Source organism: Trichoderma aggressivum (assembly GCF_033847375.1).
Source record: "Trichoderma aggressivum f. europaeum strain CBS 100526 chromosome Unknown scaffold_010, whole genome shotgun sequence".
Classification (NCBI taxonomy): Eukaryota; Fungi; Ascomycota; class Sordariomycetes; order Hypocreales; family Hypocreaceae; genus Trichoderma; species Trichoderma aggressivum.
Genome location: NW_026946376.1, coordinates 691,329 through 707,583, shown reverse-complemented (window position 1 = coordinate 707,583; position 16,255 = coordinate 691,329). Strand labels below are relative to the sequence as shown.

General features: G+C 52.1%; 4 protein-coding genes across 4 annotated transcripts; 3 read left to right on the top strand and 1 right to left on the bottom strand.

The window, feature by feature from the left end:
* Window positions 1-654: 654 nt before the first annotated feature.
* Triagg1_3596 (uncharacterized protein) lies at window positions 655-2,187 on the top strand (the record flags this gene model as incomplete). The annotated part of the gene is made up of 1 exon (XM_062897905.1): window positions 655-2,187. The coding sequence occupies one exon, from the start codon at window positions 655-657 to the stop codon at window positions 2,185-2,187; it is 1,533 nt and encodes a 510-aa protein (XP_062757585.1).
* A 1,157-nt stretch (window positions 2,188-3,344) lies between these two features.
* Window positions 3,345-4,930, bottom strand: Triagg1_3595 (uncharacterized protein; the record flags this gene model as incomplete). The annotated part of the gene is made up of 4 exons (XM_062897904.1): window positions 3,345-3,468; window positions 3,528-3,945; window positions 4,010-4,325; window positions 4,403-4,930. The coding sequence occupies 4 exons, from the start codon at window positions 4,928-4,930 to the stop codon at window positions 3,345-3,347; spliced, it is 1,386 nt and encodes a 461-aa protein (XP_062757584.1).
* A 2,134-nt stretch (window positions 4,931-7,064) lies between these two features.
* On the top strand, window positions 7,065-9,635 carry Triagg1_3594 (uncharacterized protein; the record flags this gene model as incomplete). The annotated part of the gene is made up of 2 exons (XM_062897903.1): window positions 7,065-8,055; window positions 8,122-9,635. The coding sequence occupies 2 exons, from the start codon at window positions 7,065-7,067 to the stop codon at window positions 9,633-9,635; spliced, it is 2,505 nt and encodes an 834-aa protein (XP_062757583.1).
* Window positions 9,636-10,205: 570 nt separating this feature from the next.
* Triagg1_3593 (uncharacterized protein) lies at window positions 10,206-16,255 on the top strand (the record flags this gene model as incomplete). The annotated part of the gene is made up of 7 exons (XM_062897902.1): window positions 10,206-10,338; window positions 10,444-11,608; window positions 11,659-11,746; window positions 12,214-12,305; window positions 12,516-13,570; window positions 13,627-14,485; window positions 14,539-16,255. 7 exons carry the CDS (start codon window positions 10,206-10,208, stop codon window positions 16,253-16,255), a joined length of 5,109 nt encoding a protein of 1,702 aa, XP_062757582.1.

Below are 16,255 nucleotides of genomic sequence, written 5' to 3'. Positions count from 1 at the left end.
GCTGTGCCTGTACCTGCATTTGCACTTGACTTCGCATTCTGTCAAGTACTTGCACTTTCAGTCCATCTCATTCTTTGCTCATCCCCAAGCGCCTCAAATCTCTCCTCACAACTTCCAACTTCCAACTTCCAACTTCAAAAACTCCTCAACTCAACCACAGAAACTGTTGAGCTGCAGTCAGTCTCTAGTGCCGCCCTCTTGTGCATCTTTGCATCTTCCCCCCCGGCCTCTGCAGCCAATCGCGGCCCCTCTGGCGGCTTTCAATCCCCCAATCCAGCTCCCGACCCGCATCAAGACGAACCGAACCATCAACAAAAAGCCTTTGCTAGCCAATTAACCGCTTCGTCCCGCTTCTTCCGATCAGCAAATCGTCTTTTGCATCGTTGTCTCTTTTCGTCTTCATTCTTTTCCCTTATCGCCTCTTTTTTTTTTTTTTTTTTTTTTTTTTTTAAAAAATCTTCTGGACAATCAATCAATCAATCAGGGTTCGCCGCCTTTTCGCTTTGGGCCAATCGTCCGCACTCATCAGCGCTCGTGCCTCTACACAGCCCGTCTGGCGCTCCGTCCAAATCCGAGACATACCGTCGCTGGAATCCTTAAACTGACATGATAGCGCCTGACTTCTCCTAAACTCTCCTCATCCTCTCATCCAAAATGGCGGGCGTCACAACCGCCCTCACGTCCGCGTGCGGCTTCTCCCACGACAAGGACGCTGCTTCGACTGCCGCTGCCAGTGGCTCTGACCAGCGCCGCGACACTCAACAAGCAAAACGACGACGGCACTCCTTCTTTATCCCGCGGCGAAAGTCCATTGTCGGCCACATCATGGAGGGCGAGGAGAATCTGCTGCTCAAGGTCGACCTGTTCCTGACCGAGCTGGAGCGCCGCCTGGAGTTTGTCGAGAACTATGTCGACCTCAGCAAGGACTCGAGCATTTCCCGCGCCTTCTCGACGCTTCAGACGGTCCGCACCAGATGCTCCCAGGCGTCCGAGGACGTCATCGGCGCCGGTCGACGCAGGCTCCACATCATGGTCGAAACCCTCGAGACCCGGTACCAGGAGACGCTCGAGGCCACCGAGACGCTGCACGACAAGGCCGTCGTGGGCATCGAGTTGCTGGAGGACATGCTGTCCGAGTTCGAAACCCGCGCCTACAAGCTGCGCGAGCAGGGCTTCGCCAACGCCGCCACCGCCGCCGAGGCATTTATGGACGAGGGCCGCCGGGTTGCCAACGAGAGCATCGAGCGGGCCAAGATTGCCGTGGACGAGGGCATCGAGCGTGCCGTGCGGGCTGCGCTGTCCCTGGAGGAGCACATCCAGCAGGCCGTCGTGCTGGCGCGAGATCGGGGGCTGCTTCTGTACGACGAACTGCCCTCGCCGTGGCGAAACAACCCCCACATCAAGAGAGGCTACCGCTTCCGCGAGACCAAGATCGAGTGCGTCCAGTCCATCTTCAACATGTCCAACGAGTTCATCAACATCTGGTCGCACGCCCTGGGCCTGATCCTGGTGCTGGCCGTGGCCTTTTACTTTTACCCCAGCAGCGCCAACTTCTACCTCAGCACCAAGACGGACGTGGTCGTCGCCGCCATCTTCTTCATGATGGCCTGCCTGACGCTGGTGTGCTCCACCATCTGGCACACCATGAGCGCCGTCGCCGACGTCAAGGCCGTGTCCATGTTTGCCTGCGTCGACTACACCGGCATCTCGCTGCTCATCGCCGCCTCCATCATGACGACCGAGTACACGGCGTTTTACTGCGACCCCGTCAGCCGGTGGACGTACATGTGTCTCACCGCCGTGCTCGGCATCGCCGGCGTCGTCCTGCCGTGGCACCCCAAGTTCAACGGCGCCGACATGTCCTGGGCCCGCGTCGGCTTCTTCGTCGGCCTCGCCCTGACGGGCTTCATGCCCATCCTGCAGCTCAACTTCTCCCACGGGCGCGAGTTTGTCTACAACTTTTACTCCCCCATCTCAAAGTCCCTGCTCGTCTACCTTAGCGGCGCCATCGTCTACGCCAGCAAGGTCCCCGAGCGCTGGTTCCCCGGCTGCTTCGACTACATTGGCGGCAGCCACAACCTGTGGCACGCGGCCGTCCTGGGCGGCATCATTTTCCACTACACCGCCATGCAGGAGTTTTTCTCCAGTGCCTTCCACCGGGCCCAGGGCGGTTGTCCTGCCTATTAGACGGCAAACACACATGTTATTCTCCGGCATTCATCACGAGCGACACGAGACAATCACAAAAATGAAGAAGAGAAAACAGACCAAAAGATTTCTCATTCGCCCTCAAAAAGAAACATGACTTTTCCAAAAAGTAATGATTCCATTTTCGACATGTCAAAGCCATATGCGAGTTTTGGATTTCAAAAAGTCGACCGTACATGTAACAAGCGGCTCAGTGCCCCCTCCTCCACCGGGTTTTGGTTTCGATTCTTGTGTATACCTTTTTTCTTTACTTTTTCAATTCCCTTTTTCTTTTCTGCATGGATACAAGTGGCGTTTTCACATTTTTTTTGTAATTGCGAACAGCATTTTTGGTTTTGTCTTCCTCACGAGTGGCACGTTGGATTTTGCCCCCCCCCCCCCTTGTTTGATGCATGGCCCATGGCATTTTCGGTCTTGAAAGATTCTTTACATGGCCCTTGGTTTTTATTTTTTATTTTTTTGCATAAATCCTTTATTCGGTTTAGAAGTACATATACACTGTAATACATTGACATACAAAACCACTACTTTTGTTTCCAAAGATTCAGTGCAAACCGCCATATTTCCAAGGAGGGCTGCTCAAAGGACGTGTACCGCAGACCTCCTTGTTCGTGACCCCCTATTTCTTTGACGTAAATCCTCATTAGGTTTCATTTATCTGTATGGTTGCGGGTTTCATCATCTGAGTCGTAATGCTTTCTTGGCGCTGTGGTCCCTGCAGCTGCAGCTGTACCCCAGTCTCCTGTGACTAACGCTGCCGGGTTCGTTCTTCTTTCATCCATCTCCGTCTCTTGAACTGCATGTAAATCGCATTGATTCCGTTTCTTCATGATCCATCAGTTGACACTCTAGATTCGTCTTTAAATCTTCACCAATAACAAATACGTCTAGACATGTGCCCATATGAAGAAAGGGACAAGTATCTTCTCGGGTGCTTTTTTCCAGGGAGAATTCCCCGATGCCAAGACTGATGCCGGGCCGGAGAGCCGCGATGCCAACTTGGTTAATCAAGTCAGCGTCGTCATTACCAGCGACGCATCAAACACGTGGCTGGGCTTTTGCAGGGCCTGCCAATGGTCTAACTTGTGAATTCCATCACATTCAGTTCTGGGAATTGTACTTCTTCTCATTGCTCTTTACATGGCGTGCGTGGCGATTTCTTCGTAGAGGTCGTCGGGTATCTTCTTGATGATGCTGATGGTCACGCTCTTGACGAGGTCGGCATTCAGTTGTGGGAACGATCGTAGCAGCTTGTTTGGACTAACAAGAAAAACGTCAGAAGCTAAAACAACAACTTGATTGAAGTAATAACAAGATACCTTTGAGATTGAAGAATTTGTGACCGCATAATGGTGAGCTGTGCCACAATGCAGACAATATTAAGATGCGGCCCGTACGCAAACAAAAAGTCCCAAAGACGCAGCACCTCAGGCAGGGGCGGCGTACACGCACACAGCGTCAGCACAGAGGGAAACGCGTAGATTTCGGCCGAGAGCCCCTTTGTCGTCAGATACATGCTGAGCTTGGGATCGACAATCGCCAACACCTTGTCCACCAGGGCGAGCCCGCGGTGCACGCCGTCCATGGCGCCTCGTATGTAGCCTGGACACTCGCGGGTGAGCAGAGAGTGGAAGGCGACGAAGGCTTCGGCTTCACTTCGCGCAGCGTAGAGGAAAGGGGCGGCCAGGACGTTCATGCCCTGAACATAGACGCCTGGTTCGAGAACTGCGCCAGATCCTACACGCGAAACAAGGTGTTAGCACAGACATGTATACCGTTGACTCATTGCGTCAAGACGTACTGGCTTGGGATTGGCCAGAGATACTGCCTCCAACAGTCTCCCGTGCGGGCAGAGACGAATGGCTGCTGCCCGGACGGCTCTGGCGTTCCTCCTTTGAATCGTGAAGCCGCCAGGCAATGGCATTCAACAGCCTAATCAAGCTCGCTTCGCTGACGCGCCGTCTGAATAGAGGATCGGTGGTCAAGGTGCGGAATGTGTCGTTTCGAATCTTGGCGTAGGCGGGCGAGGCGCCGCGGTGGATGAGGGAGAGATATTCGTCTGTGGACATGATGGGGGCGTCAAGGAGAACGAGCCAGACGTAGATTCTCATGGGAGACTATTCCAATCGCAACATCTCAGGGTCAGCCAGCTTCATTCTCTCTCTATATATCTTTAGGGGGGCAAGTGACGCACCATTCCATCCTCGGCAGCCTTGACGCCCTCGTCAATGACTTTCCACCGTGCGCTCTCCAAAGCTCCGTTGAAGTCGCCATCGTTGGGGCCTTCGCGGATGATTTGTTGCAGGGAAAGATGGCCATGCGAAAAGTTGGGCTTCTTGACGCCTGATCGTCGAGTGTTTACCGCAGCGGGCGGATTATATGGTGGAGGAGGCAGCGTGGCATCGCTGTTGGCACGACCTCGCGCCCGTGCCGTCGAGTTTGCGGCGGCATTCGGGTTGAGATTCGCATTGGCGATGGCAGTGACATTCGCGATCAATGTGGAATCAGCAGAGTCGGCGGTGTTTCGACTCGGAGACAGAGGACGTTCGCGGCGCTGGGAGAGGAGCGACGCCTGCTGGGCTGCTCGGGCGCCCAGGGCGTGAGCGGACTGGAGGCGTCGCAGGGCGCGAGGCGTCTGTGGGGATGGCGGGGGTTGGAGAGGCTGGACGGAGAGCAGAGCGGCGGGAGCTTCTTGGGCGGGATGAGGGCCGGACCCGGACATTGTTGCGGAGGGAATTGGTGATGTTGATGGTGCAAGGTTCGAAAGAAGCACGCGGTTGGTGTTGACGTGGGGGGTTTGCTTAGCATAACATGGACACGATCCGATGAGATGAGATGGCTGCATGAGCCAAGGCGTCAATCAGCAGCTCTCCCTTCGGCCATTGGCAGCAATAATGTATGGCGTGATTGCCTTTCTCTCCGCGGGATGTTGCATTAGGAGAGCTCGAAATTCGCAGACTCGGTCAGCTATCGTGATCATGGCCCAACATGCACCTTGATGTCGATTATCGACGGTGACATGCATCGTCTTTTGTCAGCCGCCTTAAGCTTGCAGTGCATTTGATCTGAGATGACGTCGAGTTGCGCCTCCATCCATGCTCTAGAGCCTCATCTACAGCGCCCAAACCGCCAGCCTCTAGCGGGGCTTGGCCGCTGAAGCCGCCGCACCTAGCGCTGTAGATGCAGCAACTCCGGAACGTCGGGCGCGCGAAGATCCGAATCCATGAATCTCTCCTGGTCATCGAACCTCAACTCTCGCTCCCCCTCGACTTTGCCATCCAAGCTCCGCATCGCCATTGCAAATCTCCATCCACATCGCAGCCATTCCCAGCAACAGCATCCAACGGGGTTGCATAAGATGACTTCACTTCCCTGCTGACGGTTCAGCTCCCCCGCATCACGAGGCATCACATGGCTGGATGTCTGCACTCGGCTGAGACCTGCTTGGGGTTGTTACGAGCGCATCTAGTTGGAGACGGCCAATGCTACTATACTGTACTGCACAGAGGCACATCTTTGCAAAGAGCTCACGTGGTCATAGGCAGCCCCGAATAAGCTTGTTCAAGGCAGGGAAGGACTCGCACTTTAGCCTTCAACTCACTTACACGGGACGGGAGGCCACGTTCAACGATGGGGGCGTCGTATTAGTGCTGGCTGGTGCAGCATTTTTTACCCTTTTCCTTTTACCATTGACGGAAGAGTTCAAGATTAGCCTGGGGTAGGATCTGACGCCACCAGCAGCAGCAGACAGCTGACTTGCTCGTACCGCTTCTTTGCCGGAGATGCAACGCCCGTCTGTCAACCTCGCGAAAATGGCCGCTCCTGTGCATCCCCGTGATCCCCTGACTCGACTCTTGTCACCGAGACAAACAAAACTCTGCGCGGGAATCACATCAAGAATCTAGATGGCCCAGCCGCTCTAAAACAGAAGCGGCATAGACGCGATGGCGACATTTGGCTGATTTGTGGGGAGATTCTGCTGAAGCCGTGCTCGGCCCCCTGGCCCAAACCCACGATCCAATTATCTACCCCGTTGATGATGCGTCTCGACGGCGGATTCGATGGAGAACATGACGTTCGGAAAGACATCCAAGCCCCTTTCGGAATGTCCATCTTCATTCTTCGTGGGTTTTCTATTCCCTCATACGACTATTTGTCAGATGGGTTTAAGCAGCAAGCCTCCCGACTGCCCGTCACGGCTCTTCGGCAGCTACCATCAACTTTGTTCAGGGTTCGAGGCAAGCACAGCATCTGGTGCGTTTCTTTGTTTCTTTATATACCTACTGGGTATATTTTTCAGATTTTTCTTCAACTCCTCGCTCTCTCATCTTTTCACACCTACCTTGAGTTGTGTATCATTATCACTCGTGTGAAAAACTCTTGTTCCTTTGGTTGCTGATCGTCGACGAGGTAAGCCATCTTACTCGACTAGCTGCACCAACCACGTCTCGTTGCTCAGCTCACGAGACGCCATACGCCATCTCCCCGCCCTGCACCCAGCATCTAGCACCAGATCCCTCATGTCTTGTTGATCCAAATAGCTCATGCGTCTTCTCTTGCAGCTTACAAGTCCCCTGCCGTGACTGTCTCAGCTGATGCTCTAGAACTGCAGTGTGCGTGCCAGAGCCGCTGCCGACATCGCGCCGCGCCGGACCATCGCCACGACGGTAGTTTTTGGTGGGGGAAGCAAAGCGACGGTCCGAACATACAGCAACCAAGGGATAGAGAACATGTTGTACTAAAGGCCAGACATCTCACCGTTGCTCTCATTCTCCTCGTCCCCCTGCATCTCTCGCCCAGCTGGGCTTCTTCCCTCACCTCCGCCACACCGTCAGGGGCCAGCCTTCTTTCCGGCCATGAGTGGAAGTGGAACATCGAGCGGAGCGTCGACCAAGGCCGGGCAAGCATTGGCTCGAGTCCTGGGCATCAAACTCCAGGACGACGACGGAAATGCCTACCGGTACGAAGACCCAGTCACCAGAGGCGAGTCTGTCTTTTCTACCCGAAGTGGCGAGAACCCAATCGAGGCGCCGCCTACTACTTCGGAATGGCTCAATGAACAGCTTCCTTCGCGGGGCGAGGTCGTTAGCTATGTCAAGTCTCTCTTCCCGTTCATATCCTGGCTTCCTCATTACAACTTGCAATGGCTCGCCGGCGATGTTGTGGCCGGCATCACTATCGGAGCTGTCCTCGTCCCCCAGGGCATGGCCTATGCATTGCTGGCGAACCTCCCTCCTCAGTACGGCCTGTACTCGTCCTTTATTGGACCAGCCACTTATTGGATCTTTGGTACATCCAAAGACATATCCATTGGCCCGGTAGCCGTCTTGTCCACCGTCGTGGGAACGGTGGTGGCAGACGTCGCAAGTGATCTCCCTCCAAACATTGTAGCTACGGCGTTTGCCGTCATTGCCGGAAGTATTGTTCTCGGCATTGGCCTCCTTCGCCTTGGCTGGATAGTTGATCTCATCTCCATCACCTCACTCTCGGCTTTCATGACGGGGTCTGCCATTACTATTGGCGCCAGTCAACTCCCTTCGCTGTTTGGCATCACAGGCTTTTCCAACAGAGACCCAGCGTACAGAGTCATCATCAACACTCTAAAACACTTGCCTGATACCAAGCTCGATGCCGCCATTGGCCTAACGGCGCTCTTCTTCCTCTATCTGATACGATACGCTTTGACCAGAGCCGCCGACAGGTGGCCAGCCAATAAGCGCATCATCTTTTTCCTCAACACCATGCGGACAGTGTTTGTCATTCTCCTTTACACCATGGTGAGTTGGCTGATCAACAAAGATCGGAAGTCTCACCCGGCGGTTCGTGTTCTAGGGATTGTTCCAAAAGGTAAGCTACCAAAGCCTCCCAGGATATAGGCATCCAGATGATTCTGTTTCTAACCATCAGCCTTAGGATTCGAGCACAACGGCGTTCCAGAGATCCCGCCAGGACTTGTGTCAAAGTTTGCTTCCCACCTCCCGGCAGGTATTATCGTCATGTTGGTGGAGCATATTGCCATCTCCAAGTCGTTTGGCAGGGTGAATAACTACACCATTGACCCATCGCAGGAAATGGTTGCTATTGGCATGACCAACCTGTTGGGCTCGTTTCTCGGTGCCTATCCGTCCACCGGGTCTTTCAGCCGAACAGCCATCAAATCGAAGGCCGGCGTCAGAACTCCTGCCGCGGGACTCGTCACCGGACTAGTTGTGCTCTTGGCCACCTACCTTTTGACGGCCGTCTTCTTCTACATCCCTAATGCAGTTCTCGCAGCGGTTATTATCCACGCCGTCGGCGACTTGATCACGCCGCCCAACACGCTGTATCAGTTTTGGAGAGTCTCGCCCATAGAAGTTTTCATCTTCTTCATCGGTGTTTTCATCAGCGTGTTTGCGCAGATTGAGGATGGTCTGTATGCCACCGTGTGCATATCGGCTGCCGTTCTCATATATCGCATCTTGAAGGCGCGTGGGCGATTCTTGGGCAAAGTCAAAGTCCACTCTGTCCTGGGAGATCACGTTATTGGAGAAGACCACAAGCAGCTGGTGGGAGAATATGGCACATTTGAGGAAAGGGCTGAGAATGCTGCCAGGAATATCTTCCTACCGCTTGACCACGGCGATGGCTCCAACCCCGAAGTCGAGTTGGAAAACCCATACCCTGGCATCTTCATCTACCGTTTCTCCGAGGGATTCAACTATCCAAGCGCAAACTATGCCTTGGAGTACTTGACCAGCTTCATCTATGCGCACACACGCCGATCCAGCCCAGAGACGTATGAGCGCAAGGGCGACCGGCCGTGGAGCAATCCAGGTCCTAGAAATCCTGGAAAATCCAGAGAGGATCCCGAGCACAGCCAAAAGCCGACCCTCAAGGCCATTATTCTAGACTTTAGCTCCGTTAACAATGTGGACATCACGTCGGTCCAGCGCCTTATCGATGTGCGGAACGTGCTCGATACATACACTGCCCCGGATGTTGTAGACTGGCATGTCGCATGCATCAACAATCGATGGACCAGGCGAGCGCTCATCGCCGGAGGATTCGGCACTCCCACAAAGTCGCGGGATGGCATTCCGCACAGGTGGAAGTCCATCTTTAGCGTCGCAGAGATTGGCGGAAAAGACTCTGCTGCGGCAGTTGCCGAGGAGAATGCCATCAAGAGAGAACTATCCATCATGGCGCATAGACCAGGAGATGAAGAAATGGCAAAGGCCAATGCCATGGTTGAGGAGGAGGAGGAAGAAACACCCAGGCCGAGTAATCTCGCAGAGAAACTAGGAGGATCTCCCAAGCCGGCATTCAGACGAAAGGGGGCCATCATCAGCGGCTTAGACAACCCCCTATTCCACGTAGACTTGACCAGTGCCGTGCAGAGCGCCATTGCCAATGTAGAAGCCAGAATGGAGGCGAGCGGCAGCGGGTGAAGAGGCACTGCATTGGGGACGAACAAGATTGTCATTTAGCGAAGCATCGGGCACGGCGTCATGTTTGCCATCAATCGCCAGTTACATGAGAAATGCATCAGCACGGCGGGAGCATTCGTTGTCTTTTTAGGGTAGCATCGCACACTGCATATACAGACCTAGGAATCGCGAGCCTTGGAATTGATGGTTATTCTTACAAGCACATTATAAATGCATCGTTAGACTGATTTTAATTATGATGAACTACTATATATCTATCAATTTTTTATACTTGTCTAATGATATTGTTGGTGCTGGTCGTTGTTCCTTGATGTGAATACCTCCCGAGTTGGTAGTGGAAAAGAAGTCGCCACTGGTCACCTGATTTCGTGTAAGAAACCCGCCGTGAATCAGGACACGACCGCCGATAACTTTTTGTTAACTTTCACCTCTTCGCGTGCAATCCCCAATCCTCGTGAATAATCATTCTTGTCATCTTCTCTCCGTGTACTATCATTGTATCCATCCCTCCTTTGATGATTGCTGCATAGGCACTCTCTCACTTCGATCAAGCATCATAGACTCTTCATCATGCCAATCGGCATACAGCGTCTTAACGCGAAGACTTCACAGCCAAACCCGCATATTGTCTTTATCAAACCGCTCAAAGGACGGGATGAGAAAGTTGCGCAGGACTTTTTGGAAAGGATTGCAGCGCAATGTCGTACGTTTTTACGAAGTTTTGTTATCCACATCCCTTTCCCTTTCCTGAGCATTTCTATTCCTACCTCTATTTCTTGAGCATTTCGGACTGACTTGTCAAAACAAGTTCCCGTGATGCGCAAGCACCATATTCACGTCATGTCATTGGAGGAGTTCCCCCCCAACCGAGAATTCGTGGGCCGCAATTTCAATGCTGGAGAGGTGATTCAGCTGGTGCTCAAATCCCCCGGGAGCGGGCGGTGGCTCCCGTTCAATTACGTCCAGATGGTCATGATGCATGAGCTGGCTCACTGCGCGCAGATGAACCATTCCAGGGCGTTTTGGGCTGTCCGGAACCAGTATGCTGCGCAGATGCAGGAGCTATGGGCAGAAGGATACAAAGGCGATGGTCTTTGGGGCAGAGGAGCTACGCTGGGGACTGGAGAGTGGGAGAAGAACAGCGTTCTGGCAGATGAGGTTCTTCCGGAGCATCTCTGTGGCGGGACATATCGATCGCGGGGGAGGAAACGCAAGGCTAAGCCCGTGTTGACGTATCAGGAGAGAAAAGAGAAGAGGATTCTCAAAAAGTTTGGCAAGAATGGCGTTGCGCTTGGGGCAGATGAGGAGGAAAAGGTGAAGCTTGAGAAGGGCAAGCGGGTGCTTGCGAAGCCGAGAGTAGCAGGCAGCTTGCGGGGTCGAGAGCTTCGTGCAGCGGCGGCGTTGGCGAGGTTTGAGCAGAGCAAGGAAGATGCTAAGAAGGAAGAGGAGAATGAGGATACGAAGAATTGGGATGTTGATGGTGGTTCGAGCGATTACGAAGAGGGGAATGGGGATGCCAAAGCGGCTGTTGATGTGGATGGATCGAGGATGGTGGATAGACAAGGTGGCGACATGGTCAAGGTGTGTGAAGACGAAGATCCAAATGACGCCGATGCGAGGAACGAACTCGATCAACTACACGGACTGTTCGGAAGACAAAAGATAAAACAGGATCCGGATGGCGAGACTTTGAATCTCCGCTCATCTGGAAAGGATCAACAACATGCGAAACAGGTGGTAAAACGGGAAGAGACGGGATTGTCTATCAAGCCAGAGGCTGCAGATGATGGTCATTCGTCTATACGACTATCATCTATACCGCATGTCAAACCTAAAAACGATGGCCCTACGAAATCAGGCTCCGATAAAGATTCACCTTCAACAGACGAAAGACGTCAACAATCAATCTCTACTGCTACGAAGCCAACTTCCTCAAAAGCCCCTTCAGATACCACCACTACAGCGGAAGCAAGGTCATCATCGCCAACCTGCTCAATGTGCTCGTTTGAAAACCATCAAACAGCAGTTACGTGCGCAATGTGCGCAAACGTCCTGCACCCATTGCTCACGCCGGGCTGGCGGTGCGAGAGCGCGGCGTGTACTGGTACGGCGTATGTCAACGCGAAAGATTGCGGGGTGTGTGGTTTGTGCGGACAAAAACGAGGCTGAATGAAGAAACATGTGGTATCAATGCTTGAACGACCTTTTTTATTATACCTACGATGCGGTCCTAACGGCGAGGCGCTGTGTTGTGTATTGAGTGTTTGTGCTGGAAACGCTCCTGATCGATGGCCTGCGAAAATGAATCCCAAGGACCAGTGTGGACATCATATATCAAGACGACTCACACAGGGAACGCTTCATACCGATCGCTACCCAGATCCTACGCAAGCTTCAAAAATAGTCGCTGAAAATTTACGAAACAAACCGTGATCAAGGTTCGGATATATCAAAGAAAACCCGAAGAAACCTGATAACGTCGGATGGAGCCTCACGCCGCGACCCGCAACATGAATCTCTCATAGGCATAGATCATGAGCCTGATATATCTAATAGCTTTCGGAATTAACACACCCAGCCACGCCATTGGTCGGAAAATACCCCCAATATGCCAATCATGAGCGCTGACAGACAAGAACCCGTTGCCAGTATGTCCGACGCGGAACATGGGTGCGTTGATGCCCAACTCGATGGGACTCTAAGAATCTGAATATGCACCCAAAATCCTGTTTCATTATTACATTTTAAATACCTCCAAGAATGCACATCCCCTTCTATCAGTTGGTTAAACAGGGCCGCCGACGTGGATTCATTGATTGGATTTGGCCATCGGAGGACGACAAAAGATAGAACGAAGAGTCTTCCTTCATGAAGAGACAGCATGGCGCCGCTGCAGCTTTCAGATCCCCGACAGTATACCGTTGGCATAATTACCGCTCTCGACAAGGAGTTGGCAGCAGCAATGGCTGTGCTCGATGAAAAGCACCGGAAGCCGCAGAAATTCAAAAAGCACCCAAAAGACACAAACACCTATACTTGGGGCAAGATTGGAGAGCACAATATTGTCATTGCGTCTTTGGCCGCTGGAAGCTACGGCACCGTATCCGCAGCTACGACCGCCTCGAGCATGATCAGCTCTCTTCCACATATCAGGTTTGGTCTCATGGTCGGCATAGGAGCTGGGGTCCCTAGGTTGGAGGACAAAATTGACATTCGCCTTGGTGATGTCGTCGTTAGCCAACCTACTGGCACAAGTCCAGGAGTGGTTCAGTACGACCTCGGTAAACTAAAAAAGGACGGCAAGTTTGAGCGCGTTGGTCACCTCAGCGCGCCTCCGGAAGTCCTTCTGAAAGGCCTTCAAGCGCTCAAGGCAGAGCACTTGATAGAAGACTCCCAAATACCCACGATCCTAGAGGACATGGTGCAGCGCTACCCCAAGATGAGAGAGCCTGGGGAGGATGGAACTTCAGGCTTCGTTCACCAGGGTAGAGCAAATGATCGGTTATTCATGGCATCCTCTTTTCATATAGACATTCCAACCACTGATAGTACGGCATCCGACCGCGACAGTGCGTGTGCACATTGCGATTCTACTCAAGAAATAAAACGAAAGGACCGATCTTCCAAACCGGCGATTCACTACGGTGTCATTGCCTCAGGGAACTTGGTCATAAAAGACGGCGTTTCTCGAGACGAAATCCTGCAGCGGCTTGAAGAGAAATGCATTTGCTTTGAGATGGAAGCAGCTGGCCTAATGAACAACTTCCCTTGCCTAGTCATCAGGGGAGTCTGTGACTATGCGGATACACACAAGAACGACCGTTGGCAGAACTACGCAGCTGCGACTGCGGCTGCATTTGCAAAGGAACTGTTGAACACCATAGACGGGGAGGATGTTGAGAGCACCCCCCCAATAGAAGAAGCCATTCAACACCGTTAGTCTCGTGTATTTAACCCTGAAAGAATTCTAAAGAATGACCAGTCTCTCCAGTTAGTCAGGAAGTTGCTCAAATGGCAGAGAGCAGCAGACAAACCCACGCTGTTGTCCAAACCTTGGAGACAAGTCACCATCTTCAAAAGCTTCGTCGATGGCTCTCGCCTCCCAATCCATCAGAAAATTACAACAATGGCATCAAGCATCGCTATGGAGATTCCGGTCAATGGTTCCTTCAGAGTGAAGAATATTCTCTGTGGAAATCCCGGCCCAACTCCTTTTTGTGGCTCCAAGGTATTCCCGGGTGCGGCAAGACCGTGCTTTCTGCTACCATCGTCAAAGATCTGGAAGACAATAATGTTAAGAACGTACTATACTTCTTTTTCGATTTTACCAATAGAGATAAGCGGCTATTCGACAAGGCGCTCGGCTCACTCGTCTTGCAGCTCTATTGCAAAAACGAGAATACTCAAAAGCCTTTGGACTCGCTCTATGATTCTTGCGGAAAGGGAATAACTCAGCCAAGTGCCGATCAGCTCTTTGCAACGTTCCGAAACATGTTGCAACACGGTGGTGAAATCCACGTAATACTCGACGCGCTCGATGAGTGCCAGACGCGCAAAGAACATCCAACAGGAGGCCTCTTGACATCGATAGAAACTTTGGCAACATCCCAACAGACCAACATTCATCTCTTAGTCACAGCTCGTCCCGAACAAGACATCGCATCTTCTATCGAATCATGGGCTCGTGGCCAGGACATTATTCCAGTTCAGAGCGGACGAGTTGCGGATGATATAGTTGCCTACGTCAACGCAAGAGTTCAAAGTGATAAAAGCCCTCTGAAAAGATGGAGGTGCCGGCCTGAGGTTCAACACGAAATTGAAACAAGGCTATCAAAGAAGGCAAATGGAATGTAGGTAGCTCACCAATTTTTTTCTTACACATGCATCTACTGATACAACGCAGGTTTCGCTGGGTTACGTGCCAGCTCGATGCACTCGAAAACTGTCTTGACTATCCAACGTTACAAAAAGCACTCAACTCCCTCCCTATGACGTTGGATGAAACATATGCTCGGATCTTGACCAACTTGCCTCGTGAGCATGAGCATCATACACGACGCCTTCTGCAATTTCTAGCATATTCCGAACGCCCACTGACAATCAAAGAAGCCGTTGACGCAATGGCTGTAGACACAACCAACAGCCCCCGGTTTGATCCATCAAATAGAATGCCAGTCCCTAAGGAGATTATAAGCTACTGCTCTAGCTTGGTTGTATTGACCGTCAAAACGACCATCAAAGCTCAGGGAAACGAGGAGGCCATACAGGAACTTCAGCTTGCGCACCTGTCAGTCAAAGACTATCTATTGTCTCACAGAGTGCCACAAAGCTTTGCCAAAGACTTTGACGAAGCAGCCGCCAGAGCTTCCATTGCACAAGTATGCCTTGCATACTTGCTGGAGCTAGACAAAAGCTTTCCAGTCGAAGAGCTTCGACGGTCATACTGGTTGGCGCAATACTCTGCACGATACTGGATGGATCATGCTGTCGTAGTAGAAAGCAGCAGCAAAGAAGTTTGTGCACTCATTGCAGAATTTCTTTCTTGCGAAGGGGCTCAGATGACTTGCTATGGACTCTACAACCCTGACCCATGGAAGAATCACGAGTTTCAACCAAGGCGATACGACATCTCGTTAGCTCTGTATTTCGCGTCACTTGGAGGCTCGTGTTTTTCAGTGCGGCTGCTGCTCGAAAAGGATGCAAACGTTCATTATCAATTCGGCCAATGCCGCACTGCTCTAAATGCTGCAATATGCAACGGACACGATAAGATAGTTCGGATGCTGCTTGAAAAAAATGCCGGCATCAGCATTCGGAGGGGTGATTACGCCAATGCTCTGCAGGCCGCTGCAGGTGACGGATACGACAAGATAGTCCGGATACTACTTGATCACGGTGCCAACGTTAATGCTCGAGGCGGACTATATGGTACTGCTCTCGTGGCTGCTTCATACCGTGGACACGACAAGATAGTCCAAATACTGCTGGACAATCACGCCAATGTCGATGCTCAATGCAAACATCGCCGCTTTGCTCTATACGGCGCTTCATATAGAGGGCACGCCAAGATAGTCCAGATGCTGCTTGACAACAACGCCAACGTCAACGCCAAAGACAGTTATTACGGCAATGCTCTCCATGGCGCTGCAGAAGGGGGACACGATAAAATCGCCCAAATGCTGCTGGACAATAACATCAACGTTAATGCCAGAGGTAAATGGCGCAGTAATGTCCTCTACGTCGCTTCAGAAAGGGGGCACGTTCGAGTAGTCCAGCTACTGCTTGACAACAACTTCAACGTTAATACTCAAGGCGGATTCTACGGTAATCCTCTCCAGGTGGCTTCATACAAAGGACGCGATCAAATAGTCCAAATGCTACTTGATAAAGGTGCCGACGTTAATGCCCAGGGCGGATTTTACGACAATGCTCTATATGCTGCCTCGGACAATAAACGCGATGAAGTAGTCCAAATGCTGCTTGACAAGGGTGCCAACGTCAATGCTCGAGGTGGAAAATATGGTACTGCCCTTAATGCTGCTCAATCTCGGGGGTACCACAATATAGCCCAGATGCTACGCGACAAGGGTGCCAGAACTGAATCCGAAGAAACAGACTGA